This window comes from Terrapene carolina, unplaced genomic scaffold (genome assembly GCF_002925995.2).
Source record: "Terrapene carolina triunguis isolate 2854851 unplaced genomic scaffold, T_m_triunguis-2.0 Scaffold141, whole genome shotgun sequence".
Lineage (NCBI taxonomy): Eukaryota > Metazoa > Chordata > Testudines > Emydidae > Terrapene > Terrapene triunguis.
Window position 1 is genome coordinate 4,617,041 of NW_020664492.1, and position 13,577 is coordinate 4,630,617.

Here is a 13,577-nt window from a genome sequence, read left to right on the forward strand (position 1 = left end):
CCGGATTTTCCCGGACATGTTCGGCTTTTTGGGATTTCCCCCCGGACTGGGATTTGAGTCCCAAAAAGCCGGACATGTCCGGGAAAATCTGGACGTATGGTAACCCTAAGATTGCCAAGAGTAGCAAGATGGATCACAAGATAGCCCTCTGTTAATGTTACAGAAATAGTATGGAAAAGGGTTACATTAGCACAACACAAAAGATAATTGGGAAACACAGTGGGATTGATTTACAAAAGTGCATGCACAATTGCATGTCCTGACTTGCACATAGAGTTGTTGTAACTGTTTGCAAATTGAGTATTTGCTTATGCATATGAGCATTAGAAACAAATTGCAATTTCCATATGCAAATACCCAATTTTCATGAACAATCATGGTAATTGCATGTGTAAACTAGACACACAACTGTGCACTTACTTAAAAAACTAGCCCCAAACTATTGAGGAACAAAGTATTGGTAAAGTCAAACTGATGATCGTACCCCGGAAGCTGGGGTGTTGTATAGAACTTTATAACAATGCTCTACTTATGAAGTCAACAGGTGGGAGGTCTGACACAAGAATATCCCTCTTCTGGGGCACCAATCAGTTATCCTATACTTAAATCCTCAAACCACACTGCTTCTGCAAAGCCTTTCAATAATAAATCTCCAACGAAAATAGTGATGTGTGTATATATATTTAAATACCTGCAGTTTTTAAAAAATAGACATTTTGCTCCACCAGCATATTTGTGTCTCTGACATAGATCATAAACCTTTTGTGGCGGGATTTTTTTCCCCTCAGTGTATCATGTAGCCAAAGAGCACGAAATACTTAATAAATAAATAAATACTAGTGACTGATTCTGAAGACCTGGCTAGGGAATTTCATGTCAGAGTTGCTTGGTGGAAATGATTATAATGTGGTAAAATGTTTCTGTGATAGCTGGATGGAAGTGAGCAGAAACATCTTTAATCTTGGGAAACCACATTTTTGGTGCATTCTAAGGCCACAATGTAGCCACACTCTGGCATATATTCTAACTTGGAAAAAGGCTATGACAGGGACCAGCAGTAGTGCCACATGAATGATAAGGAGCTGCAGCAGGCATACCAGAAGGCTGGGGGGCCAACAAATGAGCCGGTGCCAAGCTGCAGACCTGCTATTTTTACAAAGAGCTGCATGCTGTGCTCAGTGGAGACCCCAGCACCACCCCCAGCAGCCCCGTGGATACCTCCTTGGAGCCCAAATCACAAGCCCCTGCTGTGTACAGTGAGAAAGGGAGGAGGAGATGGTGGATGAGAAAGAGGTGTATGGGGGACAGGCGACCTGTGGATCCAGCTGTGCAGTGAGCCAGGATCTGTTTTTGACTCCTCCACAGTCCTGCCAGTAAAGCATGGTGGGGGTAAGGGATCTCATGTAAGTGTGTAGATAAATTTTCAATAGCAGGGTTGGCACCCTCAAAGTAGCAGAACACATCTTTTGACTTTTGTCATTACTTTACTTGTGCTAGAAGAGGTAGTAGTACAACCAAGAGAGGTAGAGTTGGTATCTGCTTTTGTTCCTCTCCATAGCTAGGTAGGGGGCGGGAGGGATGTGGTGCAGTTTATTTATGTATGCAGGGATGTCCCTTGAGTCTTCCTGAGAGATCTTGATGAAACTTTCATGAAGGTACTCTGCAATCCTCTCCTGAACATTTCTAGGGAGGCCTGCCTTTCTTTCTCTGTAGTTGGACACTTTCCCACCCTCCTTTAATTCTTTATTAATTCAGTCCTGTACCAGCCGCTCCATTATCTTGCCTAGAATCAATGTCAGGCTGATATGCCTATAATTACCCCAGTCATCCCACTTACCCTTTTTAAAAATTGGCACAACACTAGTTTTCTTCCAGTCTTCTGGAACTTCCCCAGTGCTCCAATACTTAATGAAAATCAACATTAATGGTCCAGCAAGCTCCTCTGCCAGTTCTTGTAAAACTATTGGATGCAAATTATGTGGATCTGCTAATTTAAATGTCTAACTTTAGAAGCTTCTATTTAACATCATCTGGAGAGACTAGTGGAATTGGAAGTGTGTTAGCACCATATGATGAGACTATTTCATCTGTTTTTTCCCCTCAAATACAGAACAGAAATATTTATTGAATGCACTTCTGTCTTTTCTGCATTATTATTGATAATTCTATCATTTCCATCTAGTACTGGACCAATACCATTTTCAGGACTCTTTTTGTTTCTAATATATTTTTAAAACTTACTGTCCTTAGCACTGCTGGCCATAGATTTCTCCTTGTGTCCATTTGCTTCTCTTATCTATTTTCTACAGTTCCTAACTTCTGATGTATATTCATTACTATCAACTTCTCCTTTCATCCATTTGTTATATATATTTTATTTTTTAGAGTTGCCTTCACATCCCCTCTAAACCAGGTTGTTTTTTTAACCAGTACGGCCTTCTTTCTCGATTGTGGCATTGTGACTTTTGGGGCATCTAGTAAGGTGTTCTTAAACAATTCCCCATCACCAGTCACATTTTTTATTATGGTCTTCCTTCCAGATGATTTGATTTATAATTGTTTCAGCTTTGTGAAACTAGCCCTATTCAAATACCAAATATATGTATTCCTGCTCTGGACTTTATTTTATTTGCACATTATAAATGTGATCAAGTCATCATCACTTGTACCTAAGCTCCCATTAATTTTTAGTTTAGTGATCAGTCCCTCTTTATCTGTCAAGTTGAGGTCTAATATAGAATTCCCCTGTGTTCGATGCAACATCCGAGTTAGAAAATTATCATATGTAGTATTTAGAAATTCCCAGGATGTTCTAGTACCAGCAGCATAAGATCGCCACGTGTCATTCAAATTGAAGTCCCCCATGATCTCTCTGTTTTTTTTCCCTACACATTATAGATAGGTGAATAAGGAGGCAGTCAGCCTGTTCCCTAGTGTGATTTCGTAGTCTGTAGCAGACACTAATACCCCATCTTTTGCTTTATTGGTTAGGACCCTGATCCATAATCATTCAAGGTAATTTTTTTCCGAGTTATTAGTGACTTAGAAAGAGGTAATGCATATTTGACATAGAGTGCTGCTCCCCCTCATCTTTTGCCCACTCGATCCTTCCTAAATAGGTTATAACCATTGATTTTTTTTTCACATTCCAATAATGTAAGTCATCCCACCACATTTCAGTAATACCACCTAGATTGAATTTATTCTCATAAATGAGCAATTCCAATTCCTTGTTTGTTACCCAGGCTCCTAACATTGTTGTAGAGGCAATTAAAGAATTTCTTCTTTTTACGTTCTTTGGTTCCTTGATTAATTTTGTTCTGAATATCTCGATTTTGTGCTGATTGCTCATATCTTCCCTCTTTTTACTCTCCCCTTTTGATATTAGTTTAACACTTTCCTGACTACTCTACCCATCCTGTCCCTGAAGAAATTGGTTCCCCTTCTACTGACGTTGAGGCCATCAAACTATACAGTCCCTTCTCCTCACAGAAGGTGGACCAATGTTCCACAAAACCCAAAGACACCATGTAACTAGTGGTTCGTTTCTGTCTTCCTTTTTTCATGGGACAGGAAGGATCTCAGAGAAGATCTCTTGGACAGTCTTCCTCCTCAGCATGCTTCGGAATTCCCTCTAGTCTTCTATTACCAGTGAGATTAATTAATGCCTATATGAATCATCACTTATGGATCCTTGCCTACCTATTATTCTTGACATCTTGTGTCTTGGCTCCAGGAAGGCAGCACACTGTCCTGTTGTCTTCCTGACCCTTTCAGAATGTTCTTTTGAGTCTTCTGAGTATTGACTCTCCATTAAGGATATTTTGTCTTCCTTGGATCGTTAGAAAGCTCTTTGCGGGCAAGCTTGATTTTCTTACAGGTTGGGCCAAGCTGGCATCTACTTGTCTCCCCTGTACATCTCTCTGTTCTATTGGGCCTGCTGGATCATGAGAGGTATCTTGCATAGTTTCCATGTTGAGGACCTGGTATTGATTTGAAACTTCTAGCTGTGTGGAATTCCTCCTGGTTCCTTCTCTCTGGTGGCCATAGCCTGCCTATTCTTCTCTGTCTACAGCCATGTAGAATGCCACCATGACCTCTTGCCTGTGGTGGTTACGAACTGCCAGGCCTTCATTCTGACTCTCTCTCTCTCTCTCTCTCCAGTTCCTTTGTGTCCAGCTCTGTTCTTCCCAGTACCTGGGGTAATGGTGTTTCCCAACCCTTGCTGTATATGATCTCCTCAGCTTCTCTGATTCTCAGTAACATCTCAACTTGCACCTCCAATCCAAGAGTCGTTTCCTCCAGCACAGCCAACAACTTGCACTTCATGTGCAGGACAGGAAAGCAAACCAAGGGTTTTTTTCATCGATGTAGGTAATCCACCTTTTTGAAAGGTGGTAACTAGGTTGAAGGAAGAATTCTTCCGTCGACCTAGCTGTGCCTACAGTAGGGGGTTTGGTTTGTGAAATTTCACAGCCCTGAGTGATGTAGCAAGATTGACCTAAGTTTTAGGTATAGACCAGTCCTTAGAATAGATGAGACCACTGAGAGAAGTCGCTAAACGGGGTACTTCATAAGTTGGTGATAAGCACTATTGTTTTCCAGTGTTATGTCCTAGAGCAGACTGTATTTGTAGAGTAGTAAAACTTGTTGTTTACTCTAAAATTTGAAATAAATAATGTAAGTGATGTGTCTTCAGTTTCTTTAATGACTGGTGGCTTTTAATGTGAGTAGATGTAAAGTGATGCATTTTGTTGCTACTGTTGCCTTTCTGTTTTTTATCTTGTTGGGTAAAGATTTGGACTATGACAATGAAAGGAAAATGATGACTAGTTGCGACCTCTTCCATTTGAATCGCTACCTTACACAGATTGGTGGCATTGTCACTTCAACATATGAGCCAACTTTTCTGTACTTCCAAGAGTTCAGTTTCTTTCTTAAATGGTCTATAAATCTGTTTTTAATATTTTTTTTTCCCTTTTCATATCTAGAAAGGCAGTAGAAGAGCTTCTTAAAGAGGCAAAGCGTGGGAAAACCAGAGCTGAAACAATGGGAGCTATGGGTTGGTAAGTTCCGATACAAATTGAATGAAAAAATTTACCGTACCTTTAAATATAGATGGAATGAAAAATAAATGACACTAAGCAGTATCAAAAAATTAAACCATATAAACTTTACACTTAACATATGGCAGAGCTTTCATCTCCAACTTTTAGTTTTTAATAGCATAACATTAAAACATTTATTTTATTGACTTTACAAATAGATTTCTCCAAACATGATAACAGGAGATGCAAAAACTTTAACTCCGCTGACTAGGGTAGAAATTGAAGAAATTTCTGCCTGAGTGAAGATTGCCGTACCAAGTATTTACAGCATATACCAGTTGGAGTACAAGTGGCACTTTTTGTAGTGGCAAGTTCTTATCACAATGGTCACTGTATCAAATTTCAATCAAGATATTTATGAGCCTGGGACATATTTGATAGTTAGTTTCAACATAGATGTAGTTGCATGTTGGCCAGTAAATGTTCATATTTGTACTCGGTTTGGATTGTTTTTTGTTTTTTGTTTTTTTTAAGATTAAAAATACAAATGTCATAGCAAACTTTACGGCAAATATTTTTAATATAAATTGTCCTTTTTCAGTAAATTTCTGTTTAAACTACAACAGTCTATAAACTCAAAGTAAAATACACTTTTGGAAGGTGGTTTTTTTTGCTCAAGATTTTTAATGTAATCTTAAATAAAATCCAGGGGATTTTAATTGTCCTCCAATTAATTTTAATGGAAAGAAAGCTAAAATTGTTGATACTTTTAGTATGCATTATGACAACTATTAATAGCATTATTTTGGAATAAAAAGCAGTATTTTAATTTTCATAGTTATTCCTTCAAAGTGTACCTGCACATAGTATTGTAATACAATAAATTCAGTGATTTGATCAGAGGCATGGTTCATCTGTCTCAAATTGGTTTTGATGTCTTTGATATCAGGAACTCTTAAACAAATTTAAGACTGTTCACACATGCAGATTGCACCAGTTTAGTGAGACCAGTTTCTAACCGGTTTAAATCCGTTTTTAGACAAGACAGCCCTGACTCTCGCAAATGGAAGCTATACACCTTAAGTAATGGTATGACCACACCGCCAGTAGGCTTCTCATGTGATTTGTTTTTAAAGTAGCTGCAAATGGGTTAAAGTACAGTGGTAACTTGCTTAAAAGGATCAGTCTTTTCACATAGGTTTGTCTAGACCAGGGGTAGGCAACCTATGTCACGCATGCCAAAGGTGGCATGTGAGCTGATTTTCAGTGGCACTCACACTGCCCAGGTCCTGGCCACCGGTCCAGGGGACTCTGTATTTTAATTTAATTTTAAATGAAGCTTCTTAAACATTTTAAAAACCTTATTTACTTTACATACAACAATAGTTTAGTTATATATTATAGACTTCTAGAAAGAGACCTTCTAAAAATGTTAAAATGTATTACTGGCACGCGAAACCTTAAATTAGAATGAATAAATGAAGACTCGGCACACCACTTCTGAAAGGTTGCCAACCCCTGGTCTAGACTTAAAAGTTACATCTGCATAGCAATGTCAGTTGGGTGTGAAAAACCTCAACCCTGAGAGATGTAGCTATGCCGACCTAACCCCTGGTGTAGACACTGCTAGGCCAACAGAAGAATTCTTGACTCATCTGTTGACCTAGCTACTGCCTCTTGAGGCAGTGAATTTCGTTCACTGGTGGGAGAACCCCTCCTATCAGCATAGGTAGTGTCTACACTGAAGCGATACAACGACGCAGCTGCAGCTTTGCTGCTATAGCATTTTAAGTGTAGACGTACCCCTAGTCTTAGACCTGGTGTACTCACAGGGATTTATATCAATTTAACTATTTCGGTTAGAAGTGTGATTTTTATACCAAAATAGTAATGCAGTACAACCCTCTAGTGGGGATGCAGTTATTTTGGTATAAAGGTGATTCTAACTGTATCCCCAGTATGGGGTTGTACCAATTTAACTACATCTGTTTCTAAACCATTATAGGCCTGGTTTAAACTTAAAACTTACATCAACATAGCTACGGCGCTCAGGGGTATGAAAAATCCACACCCTTGAGCACTGTAGATGCACTGTAGACTCGGCTAGATCAATGGAAGAATGCTTCTCTTCACCTAGCTACCTTCACTCGGGGAGGTGGAGTTCCTACAGTGATAGAAAAACCTTCCGTCACTATAGTCTGTCCCTACACTAGAGCTACAGTGTCATAGCTCTGTTGCTAGAACACCTGTAGTGTAGACAGATCATAGTCAAAGAGGTATGAAAACTCTGTGTAGACAAACCCTTAGTTTTGAGCAAATCTGTACAGCTGGATGTGTTACAAGAGAACAGTTGGGGAAGGGGCAGAAAGAAGAAAAAGATCATTTCATGTCTGTACTTCTAACTATACTCTTAGCGCAACCTTAAATAATTCCTGTTCTGTGTCTATACGCTATTTTCTATTTAATACTAAATAGAAATCCTTAGTCAGAAACATTGTAGGATACCAAACTTGGGGCTAAAACAGGAATGCTTTGAGATCATTCCTGTTGTTGTTGTTTGTTTTGATTGCTGCTTGTCCCTATCCTATTTCTCCTCTCTAAGTTCAAGCCTACAGTTGCAGTGAATGAGTGTTCCTATGCTCCACATAGAAATGCAATACACAGGGTGCCTGTTGCTAAGTCAAAGTGATTAGACTGTCCTGGCCCAGTGTCTTAATCAGTTTTACAAACAGGAAGTACCACCATGCTCTGGAATGCAGTGCTACTATTCATCTGCAGTTGTTTGGCAGATATTAGTTTGAAAAGGAAGGTGGCTCGTTGCTTATTAGGATGTGTAACAGTTGGACTACAAATATTAAAATGCCATTACGCTTTTGACTTAAACCCACAAGACCAGAGGCATGATTTTTGTTCCTATTATGAAGCTATCATCTTGTGTTTAAGGTAACTTATTTTTAGAATACTTTTAAAAACATACAATCACATTGATATTGTGGAGTAAAAGTGGTGTAATGGACTGTACACTTTATAATATGTTCACACTTTATAATATGTTCACATACGTTCCCCCACGTACCAGAGAACCCGTGCTTTATGCATACTTCACTTTGAAACTTTAATGTTTTTTAATATTTTTAAGCTCCTAGGGTTTTTTTAAATGAAAAACAATAAGCACAAATTCCATTCTGTGGAACTGTTTGCTAGTCAGCAGTAAAATGCTCTGTCTTGTAGAAAATGCATATTTGCCATCCTGCATCATTTGAAGTCAAAGACACGATTTCCATCGACTTCTGTGGATCAGACCTTCAATAAGGCAAGGGCTAAAAGTGTACATTTTACTAAGGGCTTGTCTACGTTGGCAGTTAACAGCGCTGCAACTTTCTTGCTCAGGGGTGTGAAAAAACACCCCATAGCACAGCAAGTTGCGGTGCTATAAAGCGCCAGTGTAAACACTGCCCTAGCGCTGGGAGCTACGCCCCTTGTTGAGGTGGGGTTTTTTTAGAGCGCTGGGAGAGCTCTCTCCCAGCACTGTGCTGCAACCACACAAGGCACATTAAAATGCTGTCGCGGCAGTGCTTTAGCGCTGCCAGTGTAGACTAGCCCTTAGTGAGGCGAGGGCTCTTGCCTCACGAGGCTTGTCTACCCTAAAGAAACATTCTAAAATTTTCCCACCATTGCTCACACTTGGTGAAGTCCACCAGTGAGTAATACAGGTCACTCCCAAACTTTATTTTTCACAATACAACTGTGTACATGATACACATCTTTATAAAAATACTTTTGAAGTAATCCTGGAATTATTTATTATTTCCTTTCATCCAGAAAGCCATAATCCTTAGTTAGGAGTCCAGTTTAGTTACACACCCAGTATAGAAGGGGAGGAAAAATAACACTGACATTTACAATGCCTTCTTAAAATTAAGCTAAAATAGCTATTTGTAGACATAAAAATGTCTTGACTATAGTATCCAGTGGTCTTGAAACTTTCTGGTGCTAGAAGAATCATTTCTTTCCATTTCCTTTCTAGAGATGGAATAATACTTCCATCTCTAGTTTTGCAGCATTGTCATAAGGTATCCAGACCAGGAAAGATACTGGTCCAGGACTGAATATTACTGTCAGCCTCCAATGTAATTTTGGGGAGATGGAGAGTTGCATTTTTGAGGGAGATAAGGAGGCATGAAAAATTTGAGACTGTTTGAAGCAGAGGTTTAGAATATCGCAATACATGAGGGAGATTGCAGGTGATGTGGTCAAAGTTAGAATGTAATATGGATATCGCCACCACGTGAGAGTATAATAAATGTACCAACATCTGCTGATGAAATGGAAAAAATCCCTTTATTTGTGTAACTAGGGAATAAACTACCTTAAATTTGCACATCTGACCATTTCCCATGCATACTGCCCACTAGTCCATCTTTTCTGTCCTACTTGAGCAGTCCAAACTGTTCATATTCAAACTACCACCATTTTAAAAAGTAAAAAGTATGTACATCAAATGCTTTTATTCTCCCTCTCTTTAGTATCTTAGCATGGCAGGAGCCTGGACTGGATTAAGAAAGAGCAGGGAATACTGTCTTGAAGATGATGATTTGCTCCATTTACTCCTAGATCACTAAAACCTAAAGATTGATATCTCACTGTAATGAGTTATTTTTTTCCCTCTGCTGCTAAGCTCTGAGGGCTCACTTCATGCCAGCACAGACCCCAGCCCATGACTCCTGTTTCACCATCAGTTTTCCTCCACAGAGGACTGTTCCCTTCATTCTCAGTGTTGTGCAGGCAGCCACTGTACCATCAAAAACAAACAGTTAAACAAGATGCTATTTATTTAAGGAGATTGTTTTATAAAGGCAGGGACTGTCTTGCCTCGTATTGTGCCATGCACATCAGTGCTAAAACTGTACATTTGCTTAAAAATAATAATAAAAAGCTAACGCAAACAGACACATGCAAAGCATTTAAAGTTTTCATCTGGGCACAGGCTGCAAAAAGCTGCCCTAATAGTTTAAGAAGGTAAGGCACAAAGGTTTAAAGCTGTTGGTAAGTTTTCCAACATGTTGGAAAAAATTCTGAGCTTGATCATTCAGGCCTAGCCTTGTCAGCTATCGTAACTTGTCCTTCCAGTCTGTGCGAATGCTTCCATAAAGTCTTGTCTTTCCAGAAGCTGTCTGGCTGTTTTATACCAAAGACAGGCTCTTTGTAAAGGAAAACAGACAACCACCCCACTCCCACTCTTGAAAACGTATATTATCTGCCCAAACTTGTTCTTTGTTTACTTCTCTTTCTGTCCTTTGGCTTATTCCCCATTCTCTCAGGAAGGTTGGTTAACTCAATCCAAATCTCTTTGAACATGTCTGATCTTGGTCCTCATTCCCACCTGCATTGAGAAGCCATTCAGTCAGGACAGAAGTATGGTTCACACAACAAAGCAAATGCTTACTGTTCTGTGTTATTCAGTACTTCTGAATTTATCTTGTGTCCCAGCATATCTGTCAAAACATTCCCTGAGTGTTAGGAGTTTGAAATGGAAGCCCTATCATATTGGAAAACTAGTAAACCTACCTTTCCAGTCACTTAAACAATGAATCCCAGGTTTTTTTAAGGTATTTAGGCATTGCAGTGCTTGGCCTTGCAATGCCTAACTGATTTAGGAGCCTAAATCTCATTTCCAAAAGTGATTTAGGCACTTAAGAACCTAAATCCCATAGGAATTCAGGTTCCTAGGTGCCTAAATCCCTTTCAAAAATGAGATTCAGGTTACTAAATCAGTTAGGCGTTGCAACATCAAGCACCACAACTCCTAAATGCCTTTCAAAATCAGATCCTTAATGTCTAAATCTTTCTACCCTGATTTATAGAACAGCTATTTTAAATAACTTCTTAGAAGTTATTTGTACTCCATTTTCTCATTCATCTGGACTTGTGCGGCTGAAAGATCCCAGATTTACATGCAGCTAAAATGATCTATTCTGTAAATCACAGAAAATAGATGTTGTGGCATAACTCTTTCATTGGAACTCTTCTGGAATGACCTGCATAATTCCCTTGAGGCTTTACTTCAAGAGTAATTATCCATAACTCTTGCCAATCAAACATTTATATCACCACATATCATCATGTATTCTATATAAATCATTTCTTTAAATACAGAAATGAAACCACCATTGGAGTGAAGCTTGATAACTGTTTAGCAGTGCTATGCAAATTCCTGTGGGACAAGAATGAATACTGTATCCAGTTGAAATTAAGGGAGGATGCTAGATGTACAGACTGGAGCTGCACAGTAATAATCTCCCCTGTACAGTGGGGTTTAGTAGCCCTAATTTCCCAGAAATAGGCATAGGCTCTGAATGACCGCAAATGATCAGGATGTATTTCTTATATTTCATACAAAACATTCTGCCTCCAACAGCACTGTGGTCCCTAATATGATTCTGGGTCATTCATTGACAATTAGAGGACAGAGTGCCATCTACTGAATCAACTTGTAGAGAAATTTTTTGAAGGTTTTCAACCTGCACATGAACTCTAAACAAAGAAAGAGAAAAATGTCAGTGCAACTCACAAGGGTAAAACAAATCTCAGAAACTTTTACAGCAGAAAAAAAAATCTAAATCAGATACTGAACAATCTCAGTTTTATTCAATGCATGTTTTAGTAGATGACACATGTAGGGAATAAAAGATTGTAAAGAGCTAATCCTAGCGAGAGGAATGAAATAAGTGCAAAATATTTAGTTAATAAAACTAGCTGATAAAAAGAAAAATTGGTAAGATTATAAACATAAAAGGGAAAAAAGGGGATTGATATCTTGGGTTTTTTGAAAAATAAACATTTCTTTTGAAAGACATTTCCCAAATCTAAGTTAAACACTTCAATAGCCTATCTATTTTATTGCTATAACTGCTTGATGTTCCTAATGCAAAAATGCCTTTTACTTTCTAAATTTCTCAATTCATTAAATAAACTACACTGAATGTGTAAAACATGATCTTGCAGCCCTTTCCCCTCAGACTTGGGATATATTATTATTAAAAAATCAGATAATTTAAGCATTGACAAATAATTTCTAATATGAACTATGCAAGTCCACATATATAGAATGTAACATAAGCTTCAGTCTCCACATCTTTTTTCTCTAATCTGTATTTCCTCCTTATTAAAGTAACACAACCATTCTGTTTCCAGCCTTAAGACTATGAGAAAAGGGGAATGGGAACATCCTGCATGTCTTTTCCTGTACTCAGAGTTTACACTAGGTGGCATGCAAGGAAAGCCAAAACCACAAACTTGAATCTTTCTAAAAATTGTGGGGAATTCTCATGTGGAACTTTTATATTTGTGTTAAGATGTTGTTTTATGATTACTTTGAAATGTCTTTACAGGATGAAGTGCCCTCTTGCAGGTACAAATAAAAGATTTCTTATTAATACTATTAAGAACACGTTACCCTCCCAAAAAGAGCAAGACGAAGAACACGAACAGGAGGAGGACAGTAAACCGCCTGAGCCAAGTGAGAGCAGGAAAGAAGAAAAACCAAAGAAACATAGAACTTATCCTTACACACCCAGCTTTCAGGCCAGAAGAAGAGTCAGCTATTCTCCTCCTAGGTACCGGAACAGGAGCCGGCACACAAAGGATAAGTACGAAAAGTGACCAAGCAAACAGAGAAGGTGATGAATACGTGCTGTTATAAGCCAAGAATGTAATTAAACCTTGAACTGTGGGGATGTTTATTAGTCTTTAAAAAGAAGATCTTGTTCAATACAGATCTCTTAGCTTTTGTGAGAAATAATCTTGGAGTGGTTTTATAGGACTTTATTTGGGGCTCCTTAAGAGAAAATAAAGTACAACATTAATTTGTTGATTAGTTTAGAACTATGTACTTCTCCCTTTTTCTCCCCATCCCTAATTAAACTTAGGGACTTGCTCTCAGTGGGTGTTGCAAGTTAATATATTTCATTGTTCAGTATGACTCTTTTAGTCAGTTTACTTTTTTGGAATTTAATGTAAGCAAATGTGTATTTACATGCAAAATTAATGGTAACTTTAATGCTAAACTCAGTTTAAAAACTTCATTTGTGTTGATGTTAATTTTTCAGGATAGATCAGATCTGAAGAAAGGAAGACTTGAGCACTCCTAGCCCACATGTACACTTTCTGTAGCTTGTAAGAGGTCAATATCTATCTACTGAGAGAACTGCTGACTTCTATAGATATTTTCTTTAGTGTTAAGAACAAATTTAAAATGGGCAATGTTAGCTTTAATACCTAGGAGGAATTATCTGTAATATGGAATATGTAATATGGTTCACTGTTCGCATGTGTTCTACAAACTGATCAGAAGGGATGACAAACAGTAGTAGTAATAAACTCTAGATGCAATACTTCTGTCTGTATTTAGACTTCCTTCTTCAGAGGAAGTAGTGTGAAAAACATAGAGACAGTGCTTTGAAAACAACCTCAGCAGCTAACATTACCATGTCTCTATCCAGGCCTGTGAATTTTCCAATTAGATATAAT

General features: G+C 38.4%; 1 protein-coding gene across 3 annotated transcripts in view; it reads left to right on the forward strand.

Annotated features, from left to right (window-relative positions):
* The window catches only part of LOC113406815 (protein POLR1D-like), a 25,065-nt gene extending 11,702 nt beyond the window's left edge, over positions 1-13,363 (forward strand). The window contains exons 2-4 of one of the 3 annotated variants that reach the window (XM_026653563.1): positions 4,992-5,066; positions 12,440-12,727; positions 13,157-13,363. In XM_026653563.1, coding sequence (XP_026509348.1) covers positions 4,992-5,066; positions 12,440-12,710 — 346 coding nt within the window. In that variant the 3' untranslated portion in view covers positions 12,711-12,727; positions 13,157-13,363. Of the gene's footprint in view, positions 1-4,991; positions 5,067-12,439 lie in introns of all 3 variants that reach the window. The other 2 variants (XM_026653564.2, XM_026653562.1) reach the window with 2 other exon arrangements.
* Positions 13,364-13,577: the final 214 nt, after the last annotated feature.